The sequence below is a fragment of the Salminus brasiliensis genome, chromosome 5 (assembly GCF_030463535.1).
Source record: "Salminus brasiliensis chromosome 5, fSalBra1.hap2, whole genome shotgun sequence".
NCBI classification, from domain to species: domain Eukaryota; kingdom Metazoa; phylum Chordata; class Actinopteri; order Characiformes; family Bryconidae; genus Salminus; species Salminus brasiliensis.
In genome coordinates, this window is record NC_132882.1 from 24,613,964 (window position 1) to 24,638,496 (window position 24,533).

At 39.0% G+C, this 24,533-nt stretch overlaps 1 protein-coding gene across 1 annotated transcript; it reads left to right on the plus strand.

The window, feature by feature from the left end:
• Nucleotides 1-1,238: 1,238 nt before the first annotated feature.
• On the plus strand, nt 1,239-23,958 carry cers2b (ceramide synthase 2b). The gene is made up of 11 exons (XM_072679884.1): nt 1,239-1,773; nt 12,599-12,772; nt 13,203-13,320; nt 13,955-14,073; nt 16,246-16,303; nt 17,223-17,273; nt 17,464-17,556; nt 18,342-18,470; nt 19,165-19,271; nt 19,524-19,677; nt 20,850-23,958. Exons 2-11 carry the CDS (start codon nt 12,600-12,602, stop codon nt 21,003-21,005), a joined length of 1,158 nt encoding a protein of 385 aa, XP_072535985.1. The 5' UTR covers nt 1,239-1,773; nt 12,599; the 3' UTR covers nt 21,006-23,958.
• The last annotated feature ends 575 nt before the right edge of the window (nt 23,959-24,533 follow it).

Consider the following 24,533-nt stretch of genomic DNA (forward strand, 5'->3'; position numbering starts at 1 on the left):
GAGTGTTCATTTTTAAAGAAATCCATTTAAGCAGATGTATGACTTTGTATTTGAGTAATTATGAATTACAATGATATTTATGTCTTATTTATTGACTAATTTTTATTCTAATTTAAATAAAATACAACTGATAAAAACTGTGATTTTCTTTGGTCTTCGTTTCTGATCTTAGCTCTGAACATTATCAGATCTAAACTATAGAAATTCACATATTTAACTTTTTTTTGATCAAATATCTTCTGAATTATTTTTTTTCCAGTGTTGATGTATTCGTTTGTCGGGACTCTTGCTAGAATAAACTATATTTAACCAACGGGAGCGCGAGAGGGGCGTGTCCTTCCGGAATACGGGTGTGGAAAAAGCCATTACGCGCACCGCAGTTCGGTCTCACGTGCTCCCCTCCTCCCTCTGTTCGATTCAGTTTAGGCAACCGATTCTTTAGAAAAGTATCTAATCTTTGATTCAACTGATTCAATTTCGCTCTGATGAATCAGTCTGGCTGACACACTCTCGTGGTAGTGATATATGAATCAATTTATTTCTGAGTAGCGTGTTCAAAACTCTGTTAGCATTATTAAAGCATGAAAACTCTTATTGACTAAGCCTGCCGGGAAAAAAAGAAAAGTTTGCGTTGATGTTACCTACAGCCACTAATCCAAAGGGGTATTAAATAATCCGAATTTTGAGCTTTAATCAGGATTAAACTGCACAATGACTGGAATGCATCTAACAGTGTTAGGTATTCAGCATTTAATAAGGGTAACTGTACTCCATTGCTATTACAGAACAGGGCACCATTCTATTACAGATACATAGGATTACAGCAGGAGTACAATAAAACTACTATTCAGCATAACTTAAAACTGTACAAATTTATTTAGCATATATAATAAAGAACTGCAGCTCAAAAAAGTTCACAAAAACACATATAGCGAACAAGCCAACAAACAAAAATTATATAATGTCGTTTTGGTATATTATGATTTTATTAGGTGAAAGTGATAAATTTTTTATTCGTACTAAATTAGTAATTTATTTATTTCTTAGTTAGCGATATATTCTTACTCGATTCGCCCAAAAGTGACCTGTCGAGTAACGTAGCGCTAGGCCATCGTGGCGGTAGACAGCACTAACACAAGGACTTCAATTCGGTTGGTCTTGTGAATCGGTTCGGAGTGTTTATTTTGCAAGATCCTGTTCAAACGAGTCGGTTGGCAGAGGATTCGGACTCCGCCAGTGCCATCCTCCGTGCGTGTTGTGCTAACGGCTCACTTTTACCTCAGAGAGAAAATAACGGTAAAGCGGCAAACAACGGGGCAAAGCTTTCGAAGCTGGTTTTTAAAAATAACGGCCGTTACCCGAGGAGAGAGGCGTAGCCTTACCGTTAGCGAGCTAAAACCCCGGAGAGAGCGCGAAAGAGTAAAACTGAGGCTAAGCTAGCTAACTTTCCAAACTCTTTTATTTTCTCGCTAACGGACGCCGCAGCCCGGCGTAAGCGATTCCGCCGCTACCTAAACTGGAAGAAAAACTTGAATTTCTCTTTATACGGGAACGGAGATGAGGACAGGCGGCAGAATCACTCAGACCCGACCGTGAATCCACCGAGCGGACCACCGAGAGAACCACTCTTTCTCCCACCGACCAAGAACAGCACTCTGGACCCGGACACCCTGAGACACTTGGCCGGGCTTCTGTAGACTTCAGCCGACCATTTCCAGACGTTTTCTTTCTTTTCTTCCACTGTGGACCACCGACAGGATTGCTGTGACCAAAGTGAGTAACGTTACGTTAAAGCTCCGTTATATTTAACTAACTAAATAACATTTTAAGCAGGTTTTATTCAAACAGTTCTCGTCGAACCACGAACCGTAGATAATTAGCACTAGCTTAATTCTTAGCTAAATAATGTGCTCAGAGAGAGTACTGCGTTTTGCGGTTCGTTATTGTCGACTTTATTTGACTTAATAAACATAATAAACATAGCTAGCTAAATGACTTCTCGGTACTTAGCTAGTGCTTGCCAGCTATAGCTAGCTAATAGCTAGCTAGTTACTGTAGTCACTTAGCGCAAGCTAGGGCTAGCTGGCTACTCTGAATACTCTGGCCACGACTCTGCTCTTGACTCCAAATGTGACCGTTGTGTTAGGCAGCACTAGGGTCGGAAATACACGTAGCTAGTTAGTTTTCTACGGTTAATCTAAAATAAACTCTAAAGTGGAGTCCATATAGTAGACCCTCCGCCACCTGAGAGCTGCTGGGGTTCCTTTAACTGGAGAAAATGGGTTGGGTTGGTGTTCATTAAAAGGGAGAGAAGCAGGACCCACGACACTAAACACTTACTTTTGATGATCACTGCCTTCTCCACACTAGCTCCATATTCCACAGTAGTTTTAAGACTTTCAGTGTGGACAGAGGGGCATTGCTGACCAGTCAGCAAACCCATGACACATTGGATATTAGTTTCTATTAATATTGTGGCATATTTACTGTAGGGAATGCCAGTGGAGGTATGCTGCATTAGCATAGAAGTCAAAACCAAAAATATCCTCATGCTCTAATACTGTAGTTTAGTAATGGAAACCCAGATTTTACGTTACAAGGGCATTTTAATCAGAATTTGAAGAGTCTCATTAAATAACCATGTTCTCATCGGCTTTAGAAATAGACAACAGGTGTTTGTTCACACATGCAAGGATTCTCCTAAACAGGGAAGGAAAATCAGGAGTGTTACACTCATCACTTGTCCCCAGAATATGGGTGTAATAGGATGATGGGAGCGTGTCATGACTGATGAACCCATCCTAAACTCAGTGCACATGCTGCTAAGCACACACACACTCTTCCTGAAGCTATTGACTCAGCTGCCTTTAATACGAATGGTAAAGTCAACCAGCCACCCTGTAATTGCTCCACTACACACAAACACACTCCTACATAATTATGTAAGCAAATGATTGAAAGAGACGATCACAAACATCTCCCCGTACATGCCCATGTGTTCTACAAATATTTGTCCCCCCACACGCACACTCCCTGCAGATGCGTATGGTGCGAGTTTGTCTAGGTCTGATATGTTTGAGGTGAATTTGAGGTTAATCTGCAGTTTTTTTTAGATTAATACTGTTTTACAGTTACTGATTTACAAACTGTGACAGTTTGGCTTTTTTGGCAGAGGGTGAATTCTTAAGCTGATCTGCAGTACATCTCTCAGGCCTGCTATATCTGTATTTGTAACATCAGGATGCTGTTGTTATTTTCACCTATAGTACACTTCACTTAATACATCTCTGTGGAAGGCCAGTTCAGGTTTTGCAGACCCATTTTAAGGGACACATACCCAGACTATCATATTTACAAACTGCTGGATTCTCACATTCCCAATGAGGCCTCGACTGACGGACCTCGGTCCCTTTGTGCAGTTTCAAGCACAAATCAATAGAAATCAATTAATTGAATAATCAATATAAAAAATCAATCATAGCAAACTGTAATTATTAACCAGTTTTAACAAGTATTTTAATTAACCTTCTTACTCCCATTAATTACAGCCATGTCCCTGTGTAATAATATTTATTCTATAAGACAGTCACTATGTGGTAATGACTGGAGAATCAATGATTGATTCTTAAGCTGCTAAGTTGTTGATGTCTTTCATGGCAAGCTCTCTTAAACAGCCCTGAAGTGCTCAGAGTCAGTTTAAAATGAATCAAACTGATCAGTCACACAAGTTTCACAAAGATCCTTCTGACTAAAACCTAAGCTTCTCATTTTACACTGGATCATGAAAATGCAAATTAAAATCTAAACAGAAATTGTGTTTAAATGGCAGTGTGGGCTGAGCAGATGAATGGTCTTGGAAGACTGTGTCACTGAAGAGGAAGGGCTGTTTTATCGCGTGGCTCTTTAGGTCCAAAGACTCATTCTAAGCAACTGAAATGGGATAAATGAATCAGATGTGACTAACATGAGGCACACATATTTGAGGGGGGTGCCTGGGGGATCAGGGAATGAGCACAGTTGTAGACGGTTGTATATGAGTCATCAGACTAGACAGCTGTCATGCTTACAGTAGCAAAACAATGCCAGAGGACACGCTTTGCAACACACGTTAATACTTACACATTTAAAGCGTTCTAAGGCAGTTTGGATAAATGAATAAATAGAGGACATATTTGCATATTACTAACACATTTAACTTCAGTTAAAAGTGATGTACATCATACACCATGAAATTGAGCTGAACATTGAATTCAATACTCTGTTTTAAAACAGCCCTGTACCCACTATCTCACTATCTTTTGTCTAGTAAAGAGGAAATAGACACACATACTCATGCACAGTCTCTGCAGTGATGGGTCAAGAAGAGAATGGCCAGAGCAGTGTCACATGACTGGAATAGCCAGTCAGAGTGCATGATGTAGGCTGTCATTGGGGAAAGTGCTGGACTGAGCTGAAGTGTAGGATGACGGCATTCTTATCTGAGTGAGCACCCTCATGCAGGTTTGGGGTCGGAACAGGAGACACAGAGAAGTTACTCATTTGTAAGTTTATCTTAAACTGAAACATAATGATAAATTCCAAATAAATATTGCACCAAGTTACAAGTAACAACTTCTGCCATTATTGTGTAGCATTGATCTGGAGTTTTAAATAGACTTTGAAATGTAGCCCTTTCTGCCATACAAATCAATCAGGATAAAGTATTTGTTAGCAACAATTATGCCAGTCATGCTGGTGTATATTCCAGCAGCAAGAGGTTACATATTCTCACTTTGCCAGTCAGCAGAATCCTTGGGATTAGGTGCACATTTCCAGACACACTTGTGTGGAAGCACAATTATTGCTTAAGACTTGGGAGGTTTGGTGAGCTTGGGGTCAGGCAGATGGTCTGGGAGCTGCATTTGAGCTGTGCTTAAAACAGGGTGGAGTCCTGCAGATGGACACAGTGTAAATAAATGATGAAATGTAATGAAACAATAGATGAATTAGGATCATTCTAGTGCTGCACATTACCCAGAGGCATGTGTTCAGGGTTGGTGCAAATCCCTCTTTGTTTTAGTCCAACGCTTTTGTCTTTGAGTTTTAGTCAAAAACAAGTTGAAAGTAAGTAAATCCTGTTTTCCCTGAAGTCCTCTCGTTCAGTGCAGATTATGCTAAATGTTTCTTAAGTAGCAATGTCCGGTTCCAAAACAGCTTTTAAATTTGTAATAATTAATTAAAATTTAATAATTAGGAACAGAAGTTGTGGGCCAGTGTCAGTATTGAGTATTTTGAGTATTTATGTACAGGTTTTTTTATTCACAGAATCAAATTGTGACTAGTTCACAGTATCTTCCAGTTCGCTTTGATTGGTTTCTGTTATTTACTAATACTGTTTGTAAACAACACCAAAATTAAGAGATAAAATGAGTAATCATTCTGCAATGCTGTTGTACCTTGTGATATTATGGGCAGATCATACAGTGGGAAAATAAGTCCTATATGTGTCCTATATCACATTGTTAGCTAACCCTTGTGCTCCAAAATGAATTTACATGGCTAATTACTGACCCCCAACTCATCAACAAAGAATCTGAAGTTCGCTAGGCTAACATTGCTAACAAACACTGGACAAACACGGTCATCAGTCTCTTTATTATTACGTTCTCAAATGCTCAAAAATGTTTTTCAACCCACTCAGAACACATCCAGATATCCATTTGTTTAGCGCAGACAAATCTGTCTGACACAGTATGGAAATATATTTAAATATCTACAAATGTGTAAAAATTCACCATAACACAGCACTGCAGGTACGTTCTGCCTTCTGGAAGTTCTGCACCATTTAAGGTGGAATTGAAAATTCCAGAAGGAAGCCAGAGAATATCTTCAGCCTTGTTGGAGCAGCTGTGTTTGTTTACATAAATCACCACGTTATGATTTTAAAGGCAGCAATGTTATACAGAGGTTGTGTGGCAAGATGGATACATTTCATGCCTGACAAAACAAGAATATTTCTTTGCTATTTTAGTGAATAACGAGGGAAAGACATCTCAGAAGTGTATGTTGAGCACACATGAGTTGTTTTTGCGTTTTTGAGGCAAGACAAATATTTATGTATTTACAGTGAAGATTGGTGATAGTCTAAATCTAGAGTTTGTTAGCAATGTTAGCCTAGTGTTGCGAACTAAAGAAGCACATAGAAAGCAAATTTGTTGTTGTGGATTGACTGCAAGTAGGATAAGTGATGAATTGAATTGGATTTTTTGCTAATCTGTTCCTTTAATGTGGCTGTAACGGTTTTACTTCACACTGCTATCTCCTGTTAGGTTGCCAGCTATTCAACACAATGCTGCACTCATTTGCACTCATAAGATGATTAGTTTTTGTTCTTACAGCCTCCAGTTAATATATTGACCCTTCTTTGTGGTTGCGGTACATTTATAAATTAGCTACATAAATGTAGAAGTAAAATCTGTAGCTGCATTTTCAGACCCACCCAGTTTGGTGGGAAAAGGGTGTATCTGGCAGCCCTGTCATCGGGAAAAGAGCCAGTGAATCACAGGCATGGAAAAACATAGAACTGTTTTTGCAAACATTGTATGTATTTTCACTACCATGACTTGCTTCTTGCTTGCTTCTTGCATTGTCTCCTTATATTAGTTTGGGGTGGCCAGTGACTAAATGCCCCACGTACCCCCATAAATTGATCCACATATTTTACCACAGATACACATTTAAACCGTTTTTGCTATTAAAATATGACAATCAGTTAAGGATATATTTAAATTACTAGTATTTAAACCCAGAAAGCTGCATTTAATGACCATACAATAGTTCCAAGGGTAATCTAACTTGGAAAATGTCTAAAAACTAAAAGAGCTTTACAATTAAAAAGCACTTAAAGGAGACATTCCATTAAAGGAGACATTTGTCATTAAAGGCAATGAATGTTCATATTGTAATAAGTATTTAATTAGGGCTGGGCAATATAACTTTTTATCGCATTGTAATTTTGAATTTTGTTATTGTGATACACAATATGCTTTTCTGTGTGTATTGAAGATATTGTCAGTGTGTTGCACATGTTAAATACAAATCACAGTCCTAAGTATGGGGGAGTATTTGGATATTAGTTGTTAAGAATCACTTAACAATATTGCTTGTGGATTTATGACTCTGTTATGTTGGCTTTTATGTACAAGTCAGTTTGTATCTCGCCTGAGGAATAGAAAGGCCTATATGCGATCAAAGGTTGGTATGTTAGTGATTACTACAGATCACTAAGTAACAACTTGTCCCTTGTGTCTTAAGCAACCACGAACTATAGAACTGTGGGGCACTATAGATAGTGGTCTATTTTTGACCTTTTCCCTTATCTTTGGAAGATGATATCAGCCAGGTCCAAAGGTTAAAAGGTGATTGAAAAACTAGGCTTAAAGCAAATCACATGATCTTAGGCCTTTAATAGAGTATTATATTTCTGCTTCAAAATTTCACAAATCTAATAGTACTATCAGCACAAAACAACACCTTAGCTTTGCAATGACATGACACATTGTCTTCCCTGATACAATATTGAAATCTGTTGATTCTAAAACAGATACTGTTTTTTTTTTTCTTTATAAAACCTCTAAGCTTAAAACCTAACGCTTTCGATTTATAGCACTTGACTGTTGCGCATCCAAAAGCAGGCTTTTGTTTTCAAACTAAAAATAAAATAACCTTAATCAGAAAGTTTCTGTTATTTTCCCTGTAGTTGTATTTACTATCAGTGCTAGTGCTAGTGCTGATATTGGGTAAGACCATTTACTGTAGAAAACTGCCATTCTCTGTTTTCTGTGTTCTATAGAAATGAAGCTGAAATTGTCTGCCATGGTGTCAAGTTTGCAACCAAAGTCTGTGCAGTAGAAACCAGAGGTGGAACCAGACTCGCCTACTCGTTTGATAGACCCCTATCAAGCTTTTTATGTTCATTTTTTTGTACAAAATGACACGTGCAAATTTTCATTAATTAGCTACTTAGTCGTATTGTCCAGTTTGTCCAGTTTGTCCAGTAAGTGGAATAGTTTAACAGTAAAAGTGCAGTTCATGTAAGTTCCACTACAACTTAGCTAACTCTGTCCTCCTACGATATAGCAGAATAACTGATTTCTGGGGGGAAATATAAACTTTTGGAATTTTACTCTGGAGATGTTTAGAGGAAAAAAATGAGATGGAAAATTGACTGTTTTGTAATTAAAACGTATGGGAATGGATGGAGCTACACATCATACTGCAGCCAGCCAGCAGAGGCACTAGACCTGTGGTTACTTAACTTTTGAGTGACATTGCTTTATCTATGCTTTTTTTACAGTCATTGTGTAAGCACACATCCAGAGAACCTACTTATGAATACCATTCTGCCATTGGAAAACTTCTGAATGTTCTTGATGAAATATGAGGAGTGGCAGAGGAGAAATAAGAACAGTGGAAGAACAATAATTGATTTCGAGAAGTAATCAAGGTGCATTTCAGACATTCTGATTTAATTTGCAAAAAAGTGAAACATAGCATGAATTCAGACATATTTGGATAAAAATCACAAATAAATTAGCAGACTCTTGAAACTGAGGAAAATGGTGACAGTCCACAAATGCACAGTCTACAGATTCCATATTTTACATTTAAATTCTGTGTAATTATAATTAGTTAAATTATAGTGCTGAGTATTTTTCCCAGTTTCTTCTTTTTTGTGTAAGTATCACATTTAAATCTTTTAAATCATGCAATTAATTTATGTATAAGATAAAAACAACACAAGTAAACACAAAGTGCAGCTTTTAAATCATTCCATTTATTAAAGATAGATTTATTCAAAACCTACATCACCCATGGGAAAAGTAAACATCATAACTGGTTGTTCCACCCTAGGCAGTAGCAACATCAGCCAAGCGTTTACATCTTGTACATCGCTGTGGGTGAATTTTAGCCCACTCCTCTTTCCAGAATGGTGTTAATTTGGCTACATTGAAGCATAAACTGCCCATTTAAGGTCTTGCCACATCATCTTAATCTTCAAGCCAGGATCATTATCTTTCTGCATAACCCAACTGCTGATGGACAGACCTTCTCAGAATTCTTTGAATCATATGTAACAGGACCCATATTTCCTCATGCCATGGAATATTACCCAAAAAGCAGTCATCTAGATGTTTTTTGGCAAATGTGTTTTTTCTTTTTCAGCAGTAGTGCCTTGCAACTCTCTTATGGATGTACTTTTTCTTGTTATTGTAGAATTGTGTGCATTAACCACCTAAGAGCCAGGTTACTGATCCTAGGACCAGTGTGTAAAAGGGGTAGAAACTCCTCCTGGATTAACGCTTACTCTCAGAAGAATGATACATCCATGCCCTGGATAGGCCTCGCTCCCCGGACAGTGTTCTGTTAAAGGGTGGGTGTGAGTGTCTCGTGATGAATTCCAGCCAGTATCTCTTTGCATGGGACAGAACAATGAAGCTAATGTTGCTAGCCAAGTTTGTCCTCTCAGAGGGCTCATTGACAGGGAAAGTTACCACTATTCAGAGATCAGAGTCTGTGTAGTCCCGTATGCATAAAACTGTTAGAAGCTGCTTTGTTTTGACTTGGATCGTATCTTCAGTCCGATCCTGCTGCCCATTTCCTGACTTCACCCATTGACGAAGCTCATTCTCCTAAATCCTTCATGTAAATATGAGGAGCTTTTACAGAGATATCTTAAATATAGACCACAGTCAAGTTCAGAAAGTTCAGAAATGGCTTCTCGGGCTTTGTCGTTCTTGAAAGTTTGTTGCAGATATGCAGTGCAGTGATTCACGCTTTTAAATGCCCCTGCAGGTTGGGTCTGCCTGGGTGACCCTACAGTGGAAGCAGGTTTTTAATAAATGAGTTTAAATAATGAGACAGAGCATCTGTGTCATTGCTGATATAACACAGGACTCTCCATGTACAGTTCTAAACAACGCCCAAACCATAGTGATCTTGAATGTTTCAAACTGAAGTCCACAAGACTTTCTGTATTCATGCAGTTTGCAGTCAGTGAGATTGTTACTCTTGCCCAATGTATGTCCTCAGGTGTGCCTTTGCATCTGTAGATGCCTGTCTATGGAAAGCTGACACTAAAGAAATGGCCATGGCCTAATTGGATATTATGTTAAAGGTAAATAAGTAAAGCATCCTAGAGTAAAAATTACCTCGGAAGGTTGGAAGAGATACGTGTTTTACTATGGCACAACTGAGCTACATTCAGACACACTCACACATACACATATATAAACCTAAATGATCTTTCAATGAATTACTACACTGTCTAAGAGGTCGTAGACACTGGCTGATCCAAATCAAGGGTTTTGGGGAGGAACAGCTGCAGTAACAGCCTCTGTTGTTCTAGAAAGGTTTTACTCTAGCTGTTAACATTGAAGTGAGGATTTGATTGCATTCAGTCATTTGATTGCAATTCCCGCGACCCCCAGCCCAGTGCTGGAAGGCTTTGTTACAGTCTCACTAACACTTAGCATTGTCCATGATGACTTTTGTCCAATGTGTCGCTGCTCCAAAGCTTTTGCAGTAATTTTTCAGGTTGCTGTGCAGCAGAACGCCAATGTCAGCAATGGGACCAGTAGTTGGGGTGTCTGAATACTTTGGAACATTTGAATGTACAAATCAATTATTTTCTGGTGTTTTGTAAAATGCATGAGTTCATGTGAAGTCTGTCATAACTGGTAAATGCTCAGAAGCATACTGCCTATTTTGAGATTGCACAAGTTGTGCAACAATTGCATGGATTTTTGTCACTTTCCTGTTAAGACACATGTGACTTAAAGGAAGTAAAATTAGGGCTGTACCAAGAGCCAGAAGCTGTTCTAATTGGATGCAGAAGAAGCCTGAAGAAGGAGAAACTGATGCAGGATCAGTGACCATTCTTCTCCAAAGTGTGTCAGAACAGATTGTTTCCTGCAGTAGAGCTGTAAGACTCATGTTAAGTAACAAGACGCAAAAAAGACACACATATATGATGCACTCTTGCTTCACATTCTTGTGTGTCATAATTAATCACTTAAACTATCAGCTTCACACATGCCTCAGCACACCTCAGGCCCATACACTTAATTCAGGTACATCATGCAGACACACAAACAAAACCTCTGCCAATGCGGAGTGGTTTCTGCTTGTTCTTTTACACACAATGCATCATGTACTCGATCACACACAGCCAAGTAGATTTACTGGCCTGCACATAAAGACCTGTTTGAATGGGTGAAATTTTATTCAGAAAAACAAGTGACACTTATTCAGCATAAATGTAAAAGATTCTAAAGTTCACCCTAATTTGAAAGTTGTGATGTTATCTATGCTAAAATCCTGAGCTTGAACATTTGAACAGCCTGAGGTAGATTGGCTCTCCCAAGTGATAACCTAAAGATTTACTTAATGTGTTAGCAAGCAGTTAAACTCATTTTATTCAAAACTTTGATGAAACATTGGTTGAACTGACAAAGCCTTTTTTAACAGTTTGGAGTGTAAGGAGGATTTTTAATGAATAACTGCTCAAAAGGAGGGCTGCTTCTTTGATGGCATTGGAAAATAATGTATTGATTATTGACACAAGTAATTGAACATTCAAATTATGAATTTCTCAATTACCCAATAACTAACACTGAAGTGACAGAGTTGTGCAGATGTATGGCTGTGCTCTAGGTGTTGCCTTCTGGCTGTCGTGGCTCAGTGTTTACATGCCGTAACGATAATATCCACATCTGCTCTTTTAATTGCAGCTCTGCGTCCAGATTAAGGGAATTATTACTGTCAAGCAACAGCTATACTAACACCATATTCCACACTCTTATATAAAATATGTGGTGTTTTTTACTGTTTTCAGAAGAATGATTTGTTAAGAATGAGTTTATTTGAACATGCCAATCCAGAGGAATCAATTTTTAAGAGCAGGTGTTTGCATCCTGATAAGGAATTTACATATTTGTGTTTTTTATTTAGGCAATAACATTGTGTGTTTATGTAGTGTTATTGGCCAGTACAGTGTGCATGTGCCTGCCAAAAAGCTGTTCAAGAGCCAAGCCCACATGCAAGATTAATTCTGCTGTGTCCAGAGATCTATGTCTTAACAGCTGAGAGAGAGAGAGATGGGTGTGGTTCAGGGGGAGTGAGTGATTCATACATTTGTAGTGAGCTGTTTCACATCTTCCGCTCTGCTCCTCTCCTCGCTGTAACTCTTTATGCTCCTCTTCCTCTGAATATGGAGAGTTTCTATAGCTTTATCAGAGTTAAACTGAACTGCGGTATTAGAGTAAAAAGGGAATACTGAACTATTTATTCTGTTGTATGTAATTTTTTATTTATATCTTCAGGATTGATCATCCAACACCCAAAAGAATGTGCAATATAATGTTCTATATTTTGTGTACTATAATTGTATTTGTTCACCTCACAGATAATCAGACATTGGTCAAATGTTGCAGCAGCAAAATAATAGAAGAGAACCGCTCTCAGTCAGAAACTGACATGCATAATGTACGTCATAGATTACACACTTTATATCATGCAGTAATTTCAATAAGTGTATCTCTCTTTCTCTTTCTCTCAGTATGCTGGAGTGGTTGAGTGACATCTTCTGGCAGGAGCATCTCTGGTTTCCAAAGGGTTTAGGGTGGGCAGACCTAGAGGACCGGGATGGGCGGGTTTATGCCAAGGCGCGGGATTTGTGGGTTGTGCTGCCGATGGCCCTGCTCTTCCTCGTTATTCGCCAGATCTTTGAAAAGTAAGTTTCATCTATAAGTTAGATTCCTCTCATCTGAAGCTTCCAGTACTAGAGAACCTGTCGCTTTGAAAATGTATAAGAAATGTTCTAAGTTCTAAGGCATTGGGGTGAATTTTGCTGAATTGTTTTTGTAATTTTGTAATAACAATGAAGTGTAATATTAATTAGTGAAGTATGAACTACTGTAAGTATTGAATTATGCCTTAAAAAGTTTGCTCTTGTCTTTACTCTCTCTGACTGGCCATAATGTTTTTACTGTGCTAAAGTAGATGGATCATTGATTTCTGTCTGAATGACAGATGGCCTCCAGCTTCCTTCTGTTTCAGCATAGTGTAGCCTTGCTTGTTTAAATGGATTTGATGTAAAAGGGTACTTTGTTTTCTCTACTCATTTGTCTTTTAAACTGGTCTTTCTTACTGTTTACTTATAGGACTGTTGCTACATATCTGGCCTCATTGCTGGGAATAAAAGAAACCGTACGAAGGAAAGCAGCACACAACCCAACACTGGAGTCCTACTACAACCACACAAGCAAATATCCAACGCAGGTACCCAGCTTCAGCCAGCACCATGCCGTGTCAGACTAGTAGGATGGTGCTAATAAGAAGCTCTTTTTCTCTTAGCTACTGTGCAACTATTGCGCAAGTTGGATCAGACATGGTTTAGCAGTAGTGGCACATTATTTTTGTTTGTTTGTAAGGTTGGTTGGGTTTTTTTGTTTGTTTGTTAGTTTTTTTGTTGTTTTTTAAATTGTTGAAGGCTGTGCAGTGCTGCCAGAGGTTGTGAATTTGAATCCCGAGCTATGCCGCTTTGCCATCAACGCCCAGAGTCTTCGTGTTGGGAACATTGCTCATGCTAGGGGGAGTTACAAATGGGTGGGTGAAACCCATTTTAGGCAGTACCAAATTGGAAGGAAAAGGGAAAATTTTTAGAAGAAAAAAAAGAATATGCAGCATTCCATTCAGTGAAACATGGCCAGGTAATGACAGGGCTGGCAGGAAAGCAGGATCTCTTGACAACATGGCCAGACTTTAGACAGCTGTGCCACTTTTGAGTATTAATGAGGTGTTTTGAAAGTCAGCAAAGCTGTGTCCATTTCTAGTGATGAGCGTGATGTTAAGTCATATAACCTAACCCTGTATATCACCAGAATATCCACTTACACTTTCTCTCTTTCTCTAGTGTTCAGCAGAGAAGCTTTGTAAGCAGACTGGCTGTTCAGAGAGGCAACTGCAGCGATGGTTCAGACGACGTAGAAATCAAGACAGACCTAACTTATTGAAAAAGTTTCGTGAAGCTAGGTAGATACACACACACACACAACCAATATACACTTCCAAACATTTTGCACACATACTCTCCTGTTTAGCTTTCTGCTCCCACAGAACTTACACACAAATCAAATCACATTAATTGTCACATCACATTACGGAGGTGTCAAGGTGAGTGAAAAACGTAAGTTCATCATCCCTCACAGAGGAAAGTACAAAAATAGAACACTAAATGTTCTAAATGTTACATTGTTTACAAAAGTGTGTAGTGTGCGTGGGGAAAAGTCTTTGTGGGTGCAGTGTGACTGTGCATAGGAGTTCCAGTCATAAGTGCAGGGTGCAAATGGTGCACAGTGTTTGTATGGGGAGGACGTGTGATGATACAGTTGAGGTCCACAGTCCACAAGCTATTGTTCGTTCAGCAGTCTAATTGCTTGAGGATAGAATCTGTCTCTGTACCCTCTGGTTCTGGTCTTCAGGCTTCTGTACCTCCTGCCACTGGGCAGCTGTGAGATAAGGCAGTGGCTTGGGTGGGTGGAGTCCTTAATAACCCTCTCTGACTTTCTCAGACCCTGGCTAGTGTATAAACCTAGAAGGTTTGGAAGCTGAACCCTGATCATGCGCTGTGCTGTGCACTCCCCGCTCAGCAGAGCTTTCTGCTCATGAGCAGTACAGTTCCCTTACCAGGTGGTGATACAGCCCGTCAGAATACTCTCCACAGTGCAGGTGTTAGAACGTCCTGAGTATTCGGAGGTTCATACTAAACCTCCTTAGCCGCCTGAGATGGTAGAGGTGCTGTTGTGCCTTCTTCGCCCCCTGCCCCGGGTGTTGTGTTCTGTTCATGTAACTTCCTCAGTAATGTGAACATCAAGGAACTTGAAGCTGCTGACCCTCTCCACAGTGGTCCAAATGGTGGATATAGAGGTGTGCACACTGTCCTGTTTCCTGAAGTCCATTACCAGCTTCTTGGTCTTGCTGACATTAAGAGAAAGGCACCAGTGTGACAGCAAATTTAATGATGACATTGGAGCTGTGTCTGGCTGTCCAGTCGTAGGTGTACAGGGAGTACAGGAGCAGGCTGAGCACACATACCTGGGGGGTTTCAGTGTTGAGGGTCAGTGAGGAGGACATGATTCTGCCCATCCTTACCACCTGCTGTCGTCCAGTCAAGATGTTCAGGATACCGCTGCACAGAGAGCTGTTCAGACCCAGATCCCGGAGCTTGATGTCAAGCCTTGGAGGAATGATTGTGTTGAATGCTGAACTGTAGTCCACAAACAGCATCCTCACATACGTGTATTTCTTGTCCAGGTGGGAGAGAGCAGTATACAGAGTCAGGGCAATAGCATCATCAGTGGATCTGTTCCGCCTGTATGCAAATTGCAGTGGATCCAGGGTGGCAGGTAGTGAGGAGCAGCCTCCTAAAGCACTTGCTTATGATAGGGGTTAAAGCAACTGGGTGCCAATCATTTAAGCAGGTAATGCTGTCTGTCTTTGGAACAGGGACAATAAAGGTCAGTTTTAAGCAAGTTGGCAGCGAGAAATATGTTGAAGATGTCTGGAAAGACTCCAGCTAACTGACTGGTGCATACTTTAAGTGCTCTGCCAGGTATGCCATCTGGGCCAGCAGATTTACGTGTGCTGACGCGCTTATGGGATCTGCACACATCAGCTACGGAGACTGATGGTGGGTGAGACTCGGCAGTGGATGATGCTTTCACCAGGTGCAGCGTGGTCTGCCTTGAAATGAGCATAAAGGAGTCTAGCTAATCTAGGAAGCGCAGCACTGGTATTTACCATGTAGCGAGAACTCCCCTTAAAGTCTCTGTAATCACTTTGGCTTCTTTTCTGGTCTTACAAAGAGCATAGCTGACTACATACTTACATATACACCTGCTATAAGGTTACTAGATGCTCTTACATTACAGTGCTGTCAGTCATATCAGCACAGAGAGAGAGAGCAATAGACAGTTCTGAAATGGAGCAAACAATAGATGTTAGAACAATTTGTTGAAGTTATGCAATCTTTTATATCTAGTCAAAACTAAAAATAAGAAATAACTGTGCTGATAATTGTAATAAAATTATAATTGCTTTGTTTTGTTGGACTGAATGTTTTGCACAGAAAATAAAATACCATCGACAGTATAAACAAAGATACTCACAAGTATTGTTGTGTATGTGTGCATTTTTCTCTTGCAGTTGGAGATTTCTGTTTTATATTCTTGCCTTCATTTCTGGCGTGGTTGCTCTGATTGATGTAAGTAATCTAACAGATTTTTCTATCAGATGGACTTTGATCCAGCTTTCCTGTATTTTCATTTTAATCACACACTTGCCCTCCATCCTGCCGCTGCTACCTGCCTTCCAATTATGTTGAAGTTTACATGGATTCCATTTGCTACTAATATTATTATGACCACCATAAACATCATTACTTTTATCATTCTTACCATTCTCTATTGTGATAATATTAATTAAATAATATGTTTATATCAGCACACCTGAGCAGAGGAACAGCCTTATGTGGTGATACAGTGACTTTATCAATTATTTAGAGTAGAGTAGTTTTGATAAGAGGAAGGTCCTCCCAAGGTTTCTTCCTCCAGCCCTGAGGGAGCTTTTCCTTGCCACTGGTGCAGATATGCAAATAGGACACAAAAGAGTATGCTTGGAAAAAAAATCCTGCTAAAACATATGATCTAACCACTGCAGTTTTGTGTCAGCTAAAATTCCCTTCAGTTGCACTTAGAACACTACATAACAGAAGGGCAACTAACAGCAGTTACCACTTGAACCAACAGTGAAGCAATTAATAGTAGAGCTATCCCTAGACTTGGAGAAGTGGAGTGGCTTACAGTGTAGCTGCCACTGGAAAAACTGTAGAGCTGCCACTAGAATTAACACTAGAGCTATTACTAGAACTAACACTAGAATTAATGCAGTGCAAAGGATCACACACACAAAGAATGGTCTGAGAAACTGTCGTCTATGCAGAGCACAACTCTGGCAATGTCAACAGCTCCTTATCTCACTCTCTCTCCCTTTCTCCAACCAATTTGATAAACAATGCATTGTCAGTTTTGTGCATTTAGTTTTTCTTCATGTATCTATCAACAAATCTATATAGCAGTACATTTTCCTTTATATTCTCTCTCTCCCTCCCTCTATCTTTGTAGAAGCCCTGGCTGTATGACTTGGAGGAAATGTGGAAGGGATTCCCCACTCTGGTGAGTACTCTTTCCTCTTCTGAGTGATACTTTAGGAATCTCCTTGTTTATGTAACTCCCACATTTGCAGCGTGGCCCAGATTCAGACTCTGCTGCATTTAACCCTTTACACATATTCCTGCTAATGAATGTGAGAATGTGTTATTAATATTTATGTTTGTTTTTTTTCCTCCCTCTCTCTCTCTCACAGACACTCCTACCCTCTCAGTACTGGTACTACATGTTTGAGTTGAGTTTCTACGCATCTCTTCTTTTTAGTGTGGCGACAGACGTCAAAAGAAAAGTGAGTCTGAACTCCTGGAGATCTGGAGATATTATTGTCATTTTGCAACACATTGCGTGTACATTGTATAGTCTGTGTGTAATGATTACTTTTATAGTCATAGCATAATTACATAATTAATGAATTACTATGTAGGTACATGATCAATTGCATTTACATTTTATTATATATTACATTTTATTGAAAGTCTGCACTTTCATCTTTTATTTCTTTGTTTTGATGTCAGTCACACAGTGGCTATGACGTGATTCACACTTTTTTTACATAGCTTATCTACAGAATATGTCTACTTTTTTTTAGTTGAAAAAAATGAAAATTAATTCATATAAAATCTCTGCCAATAACTACAGCAGTTGAGTGTTAATTCACCCAACCTTCAGATCATGCAAACACCTGAATGTCATCACTTTCCCACAATGCAACTCACTCAAGGCAGGTACAGAGACGTGCATATTTGCATTCCAATCACACACACAGCTCTGGAATTGTAAGGCTGGTTTTCACAGTAATGCGTTATTCAAAACAGTCTAAGACATCTGGCTCATTTGTGTCTGCGTGTCGACTCAAAGTTCACCCGAGGTCAGGTGACTTTTCTGTCAGTTTTGAACTGTGCTGCTGTTTTTTTCTCTCTTATCTCTGTCATTACTGATGTGGTTATTTCCAGAGCATAGTACACTGCAGATAAACAAACAGTTTAACTGCCACAGTGTCCTCAAACAGCTTTAGATAACCTCCCGCTCCCGCTCTCTCTCTCTCTCCCTCTCTCCCCTTCTCTTTTCTCTCAGGACTTTAAAGAGCAGATCCTCCACCATGTTGCCACAATTATGCTGATCAGTTTCTCTTGGTGTATGAACTACATCCGAGCAGGAACACTGATCATGTTTTTGCACGATTCTTCTGACTACCTACTGGAGGTATATGTACACACACATACTTCATTTATACTCACTCAGTTACACACATATAGATAGATAGACAACTTGATAGACAGATAGACAGACACTTTATTGATCCCAAAGTGAGACTAGGTGAGTGCCAATCTGTTTCTTGGATTCATAGCCAGAAGATGCAAAAACACACAAACATTATACACACTCACAGTTAGAATGACGAATCAATGACGAAAGGCACATCTATCAGGTTCTTTGTGATATTTCTGAAATTCCTGAAGAATGGGTCAGTATTCACTGACCAGTAACTCGGAGGTCTTTTAGACATTTTGTAGGAGTCCTCAACCAAATCTAATACAGCTTAACTGTGGTCTGAAAAAAACAGTAGTTAACAGAGTTTAACCCAAGGTAATTTTACTGTAGTCGTTAATATTTTGGTGATGTACAGGTAAATTGAACGACAGCTCCTATAGTACAGACACTAACTTTATTCTTTTCCTTTTTCCTTTTAAACTTTAGACTGTTAAAGTCTTTAGCCTAAGACTGGTTACATTTAGCCTTAATTTTATTGCTGCATACATTTTGAGATCTGCTCAGAAAATAAATTAGTAAATAACTAAATATTAATAATAAGAGAGAGGGCCACCTACTGGGAAAATACCTGCAACTGTAATATCTGTTGTATGGTGTTTTGAAAATTCCTTTTTTTAACTTCCAGGCAGCTAAAATGTTTAATTATGCTGGCTGGAGAAACACTTGCAACTACATCTTCATTGTGTTTGGTACATTCTTCATCATCACACGACTCTTCATCTTTCCCTTCCGGTAAGAATTACACAAACACACTTGCATAAAATCTCATTTAATTGAATTCAGTGTGTGTAAATACACAGTGCATGGGCTTCATAGCTGTTTCTCAGTCTGATGGTTAGGAACATACACTTATTTTATGTTCATTGGCATTTCATATTTGTCTGTGTACCCAGTGTTTGTATTCATTGTGCATATTTGCATTAAAAGCAACACAGTGTGTTGTAATCTTCAAACCTCTTAACCGTCTCTTTCTTTCTTTTTCAGAATTATGTACTGCACATGGGTGTATCCAGTGACACTCTATCCTCCCTTCTTTGGATATTACTTCTTTAACAGCCTGCTGCTGGTGCTACAATGTCTCCACATCTTCTGGGCCGTGCTCATCATACGAATGGCACTGCGCTTCCTTCCTAGAAACGTATGTCCGTTTGTGTGTGTATGTGTGTATATAAGAGAGAGCTCATTCATTCAAAGCTAGTTTCTCGCAGTACAAGACAATGCACCACATGCACGTTGCATGTTTGGGAGAGATTCTGCATTAACCAAACATTTGTGGATCCTTATTAAAGCGCAGCTGGTAAAATTTTATATTATTTTTATTATTATTTCATATTATTTGCGCTACTAGCTTGCCACATGCATTGCACTCCTATATTAATTGATTTTACTTATTTATTTTTATTTTTTTTTAACTAAGATCACAATCTATGTGATTAGCACTTAGCAGAGATGCACACACAAAATGCAAATATATGCTTTAGATCTGATTTCCACCTCTTACCACTGTCATACAAAATATACAAAACACTCTCCATGGTGTTTTTCAGTCATGGCTACTGGCATTGAAGTTCTGCAGGCTGAAAGCTCTGTTATACCTGCACTAATGAAGCAATTAAACACACATGAGAAATAATGTAATAAAGTAATAATTATGTTTTGAAGCTGTGTGTCTCAAACACTGTGGTGCCTTGAAATTCTGTAATTTCTATATTTGTAGTAAAACCAGTTGCTAGGTACACCGGTCATATAGTTAAAAACTAATATATATATATATAGATCAGTAAAGTTTATTTTATTCATTCTATTCATCCCTCCTTCCTTATGGATGCCATTGAGCTCTGCTCTCAATTCTGTTATTGCATACTTGTGTTGTGGTTTAAAAGTAGTCAATAAGTAGGCCATAAGTAGATCATTTACATGTTGAATTGCATTGAACAATAATTGCGTTGCATTATACTGCTGATGATCAGTTATCCTCTGTTTACTCTCTGGGACGCCTATGAGGACGAGTTGCGGTTAATGCTTTTCAAACCTCCAAGAAACTCCAAGAAACACATGTTTTCATTAGCAAACATTTTTGCTGTAAATATAACATTTAGAGTAGCCTGTCCCAGCAACCAAAATATGAATGGACTGTTATCCTTTCGTCCAGGAAACTGAATCATTCCTGAACAACATGACCACCACAGCTCTGGCTGGTGTGAAGCCTTACTTGACATGAATGGAGTTGATATTTGTTGGAGGAATGGCAAGTCACCCAAGAACAATGGAAACAACATCCCTAATTACTCCTTTGTTTCTCTTTTCCAGGAGATTGTAGAAGATGAGAGGAGTGACAGAGACGAGACAGATAACTCAGAAGAGGAAGAGCAGGAGGAGCAGGAGAGAAACGGGGAGATAAAAAAAAACGGTCCAATTCAAAACGGTTACGTCAAACACAACAACAACCATCACAAAGCGGAGTGATCCTTGTGAGCGAGAGAGGAGAGAGAGGTGGAAGCAGGCGAGAAGCAAACTGTTAATGCACATTCTTATGAGAGAGAAAGGGGGGAAAGAACTGCTTCCAAATGTTGATGAACCTTTTATTCTCTCTTCTCTGCACACTACAGAGTGAACACTTCAGGCATCCCCTCACCACACGCACGCCACACATACAACCTGCAGTCGTATATTCGTACATACTGTATGTACACACATACGAACACAAGCACATACACGCATATACACAGCCGTCAGAGATTATTGATGCCAAATTCAAAGATGCCTCTGAGAGAGGACTTCGAAGAGAAATTGCAACGCAGATTTCTGTTTCTGTAGAAACATGTGCCTTATTGTTCTTTTATCTTTATTCTCCTGTCCCCTTTTTTAAGTGCCAGATCACCATTACTCTACATCAGTATACTGTTTCTGCTTATAAGACTCTCAATTCCAGAAGCTCAGTTCATTTTAAATCTCTTGGATCTTCTTGACAGATGAATTACTTCTGTATGATCCTACTCCAAATGTATGCACAAACAATAAGCCTGCTGCCAAAAAATGATCAGAATGAAACAGTAGATTGGTTATTCCCTTATTAAAACACATTTAGAGAAACAATAGATATGAGTAACTGATATGAGTAGCAAAGATCAGTCAGATGGAATATGATTGCAAGGCGGATGCATTATAGGTTGTTTATTAGAGCGTGCCCTGCTGGATAAGTCATTTAAGTTTCACAGTCAATCTTGCTGATGACTTTAAAGATGCCCCATTACAAACTGTTGTTTTTTTTTTGGTGAAAACTCTGGCATTAGCCTGTATTATGTAGTCTCTCCAAAGTAAATTCCAGACCCTGGCCAAACAAGCCTTCACATGCAGTATTTGAACTAGGAGAAGATCACTAGATTTTCTGCTCAAGTGGAAGGATAAAAAGATTTGTACTTTTAACTTTATATTTACATGATAAAATCCAATTTAAATATAAAAATGATCTATTCAGCTTTTGTGTATGTTGCAGTGAGGTTGCTTATCTACCTACCTGCTTCCCTGAACGCCATATCCATACTCCCAGACCTTATACTTGGACAGTAACAAATGTATGTGACAAATGTAATAGTTCGATTTACACAATTTCATTTCATCACAGTTTGGTACAACAGGAAAAATGCAGATTACCCCCCCAAATGTGCAGTGCTAGGCTTCTTTAATTTATTTCAGAACGGGCAGTAGTGCAAGTTACAGTTTTTTTTCCACATAGTGATTTATAGATCCCCTCTGAGGTAGTTGGTACAGCCTGAAGAGTATTAAGCCATAAAATGTAAACAGTTAACATACACTCTTACATAGGTCATATCTTGTATGTAGGATTAATAAAATAACAAAATATGGTAGGTCACAAATGATTATAAATAAAAATCATTCAATTAAGATTTAATAACAATTAACCTTAGTGTTTTAATTTGTTCCCATTTTGGCTTTTCTTGAACATTCAAAGCTTAAGGCCAACCCTTCTAAAGAAAAGACAGGAAAACACACTTGCTGATTCCACAAAAGCAGGAGGGTATTCTAGCTCCTGTGTGCCGTTTGCACTCTCCACAGTCTGACGGCAATCAGTCTGAGCTATGCTTAGCATGACATGTTGCTTGCTAAACTTGCTAAAGGTTTCCGGTGGAGCATTACGTTTATCACGCACATTACATCCCAAACAGACAACATGAACTTCGACCAGGTACCGTCAAATACATCAAAACAATTGATACTAAATCCCCAGTCAGGATGCCTTTGAAGTACAGTGTTCTGTATAATGCATTTGGATGGATGGCTCATGTACATATATTTTAGGACTTTTTGAATTTAGAATTAATACTTTATATAGATCCAGTAAATCTAACCAACTTTGGCAAGAAATACCAAGAATAAAGTCACTTTAACTTGAAAACGTTAAAAATTAGCGTCAATCAAGTCAGTCTTTTTGAGATATTACACAGGCTCAGGTGTTGATTTTCATATCCATGTAGAGCAGTTTACTTGATAAATTTGGTTGCTGAACTTATCTGTTTTGCATGTGCTAGAAAAACCAAACCAGATTATAAATTATGTTTATGGATGTTTTTGTGTTGCAATTCCAGTAAGAAAAAAGCAAAACATCAAGTTTACAATGGTTTTTGTTTGCTTTATTTTATTTTATCATTTTTATCATCTCCTTCATTCCACATGTTCTAAAGTAAATTGTAATTTAAGGAATGCATATTAGAGGTAAATTTTACAGTGAGAATTAAGTGTAATTGTTTCTTGATTGCAAAGAACCCCCCCCCCCCCTTTTTAAACCTGCCTGATTTGAATAGTACATACAGTGAACCTAAGCCACACAGGATTAAAAATGGTTAGTGGTAATCTTTGGACTTCCTCAAGCCTGCATTCGTAAAAGTGTGATGACTCAGGTCAAAGTCAGTAAGGACATTTCTTATCTTTGCCAGCTTTGCAAGTCTAGAGAAGTCTAGAGGTGCTTGCTTGGGGAGCGCTGAGAGGAATAGAACAACAGCGTGAAAATGATGACCATCACAGACCCACAACTTGCCAACACAGCACACTCTTTTCCTCCTCCATGAAGGCCCAAAAATCCTCAGCTCTGGAACATACGGGACAGTCTCATCCTCTCTTAGAATAAGTGCCTTTTCTACTTCTCCCCTCTCTCCATTCTTCTTTTCCTCTCCATGAATCACTCTGCTCACCACTTTCCAGTTCCGCTATTTCATGCCATCACAGAGTGTTCAGTTTCTTTTCCTGACCAGCCTCTTCACTGCCCTCATCTGTGTGTTGTTCCAGAGATACGGCCAAGCCCTAATTACAGTATTACTTTTTTTTTTGGATTATGTTTGTTGTTATGCATAAATGTTCTTAATAGTGGTGGAAATAATAAAACAACAAATTGGAATCACAACAGGCGTCTGTGTTTACAGTATGAGAATGAGGTTCTTTAGTTAGATTTGTGACTCTTTTTCCATGCAGTCCTAATTCATTCAGTCCCATTTTACTACACATCCTTCAGGCATTTTGCTTTCAAAAGGCCGATTATCCCCTTCTCAGAATGGATTTATGAGACAACCTCTAAACCAAAGAGTAAACCTTAAAACATTTCAATAATCACAAATGACAGGAGATATCTGATGTGTCATCAGCTGGCACACTAACAGACTTACCTGAAATTAAAGAATGACCCTCCCACTTTAACAGGAACATCTACTCATTTTCTGCAGTGATCTATTCAGCCAGTTGTGTGCAGCCATGCACTGCATAAAACCCTGCAGGTACGGGCCAGCAGCTTCAGATTAACCATTAGAAGGGGAGATAATCTGTGATTTTGACTGTGACTGATCTGACATTTTCAGCACAATAGGCTCTAGAGAGCTCTAGACAGAAACACGCATTGTTGATGAGAGATCAACAGAATGGCCGGCTGAGGACCACGTTTAGCTCTTCGTAGAGTACATAAAGTGCTAATTGTGTGTGTGTGTA

Coding starts and splice junctions, on each gene's coding strand:
- cers2b (XM_072679884.1), top strand. CDS start 12,600: ATGCTGGAGTGGTTGAGTGACATCTTCTGGCAGGAGCATCTCTGGTTT. Junction 13,321..13,954: donor CAAGCAAATATCCAACGCAG/GTACCCAGCTTC, acceptor CTCTTTCTCTAG/TGTTCAGCAGAGAAGCTTTG. Junction 14,074..16,245: donor AAAAAGTTTCGTGAAGCTAG/GTAGATACACAC, acceptor TTTCTCTTGCAG/TTGGAGATTTCTGTTTTATA.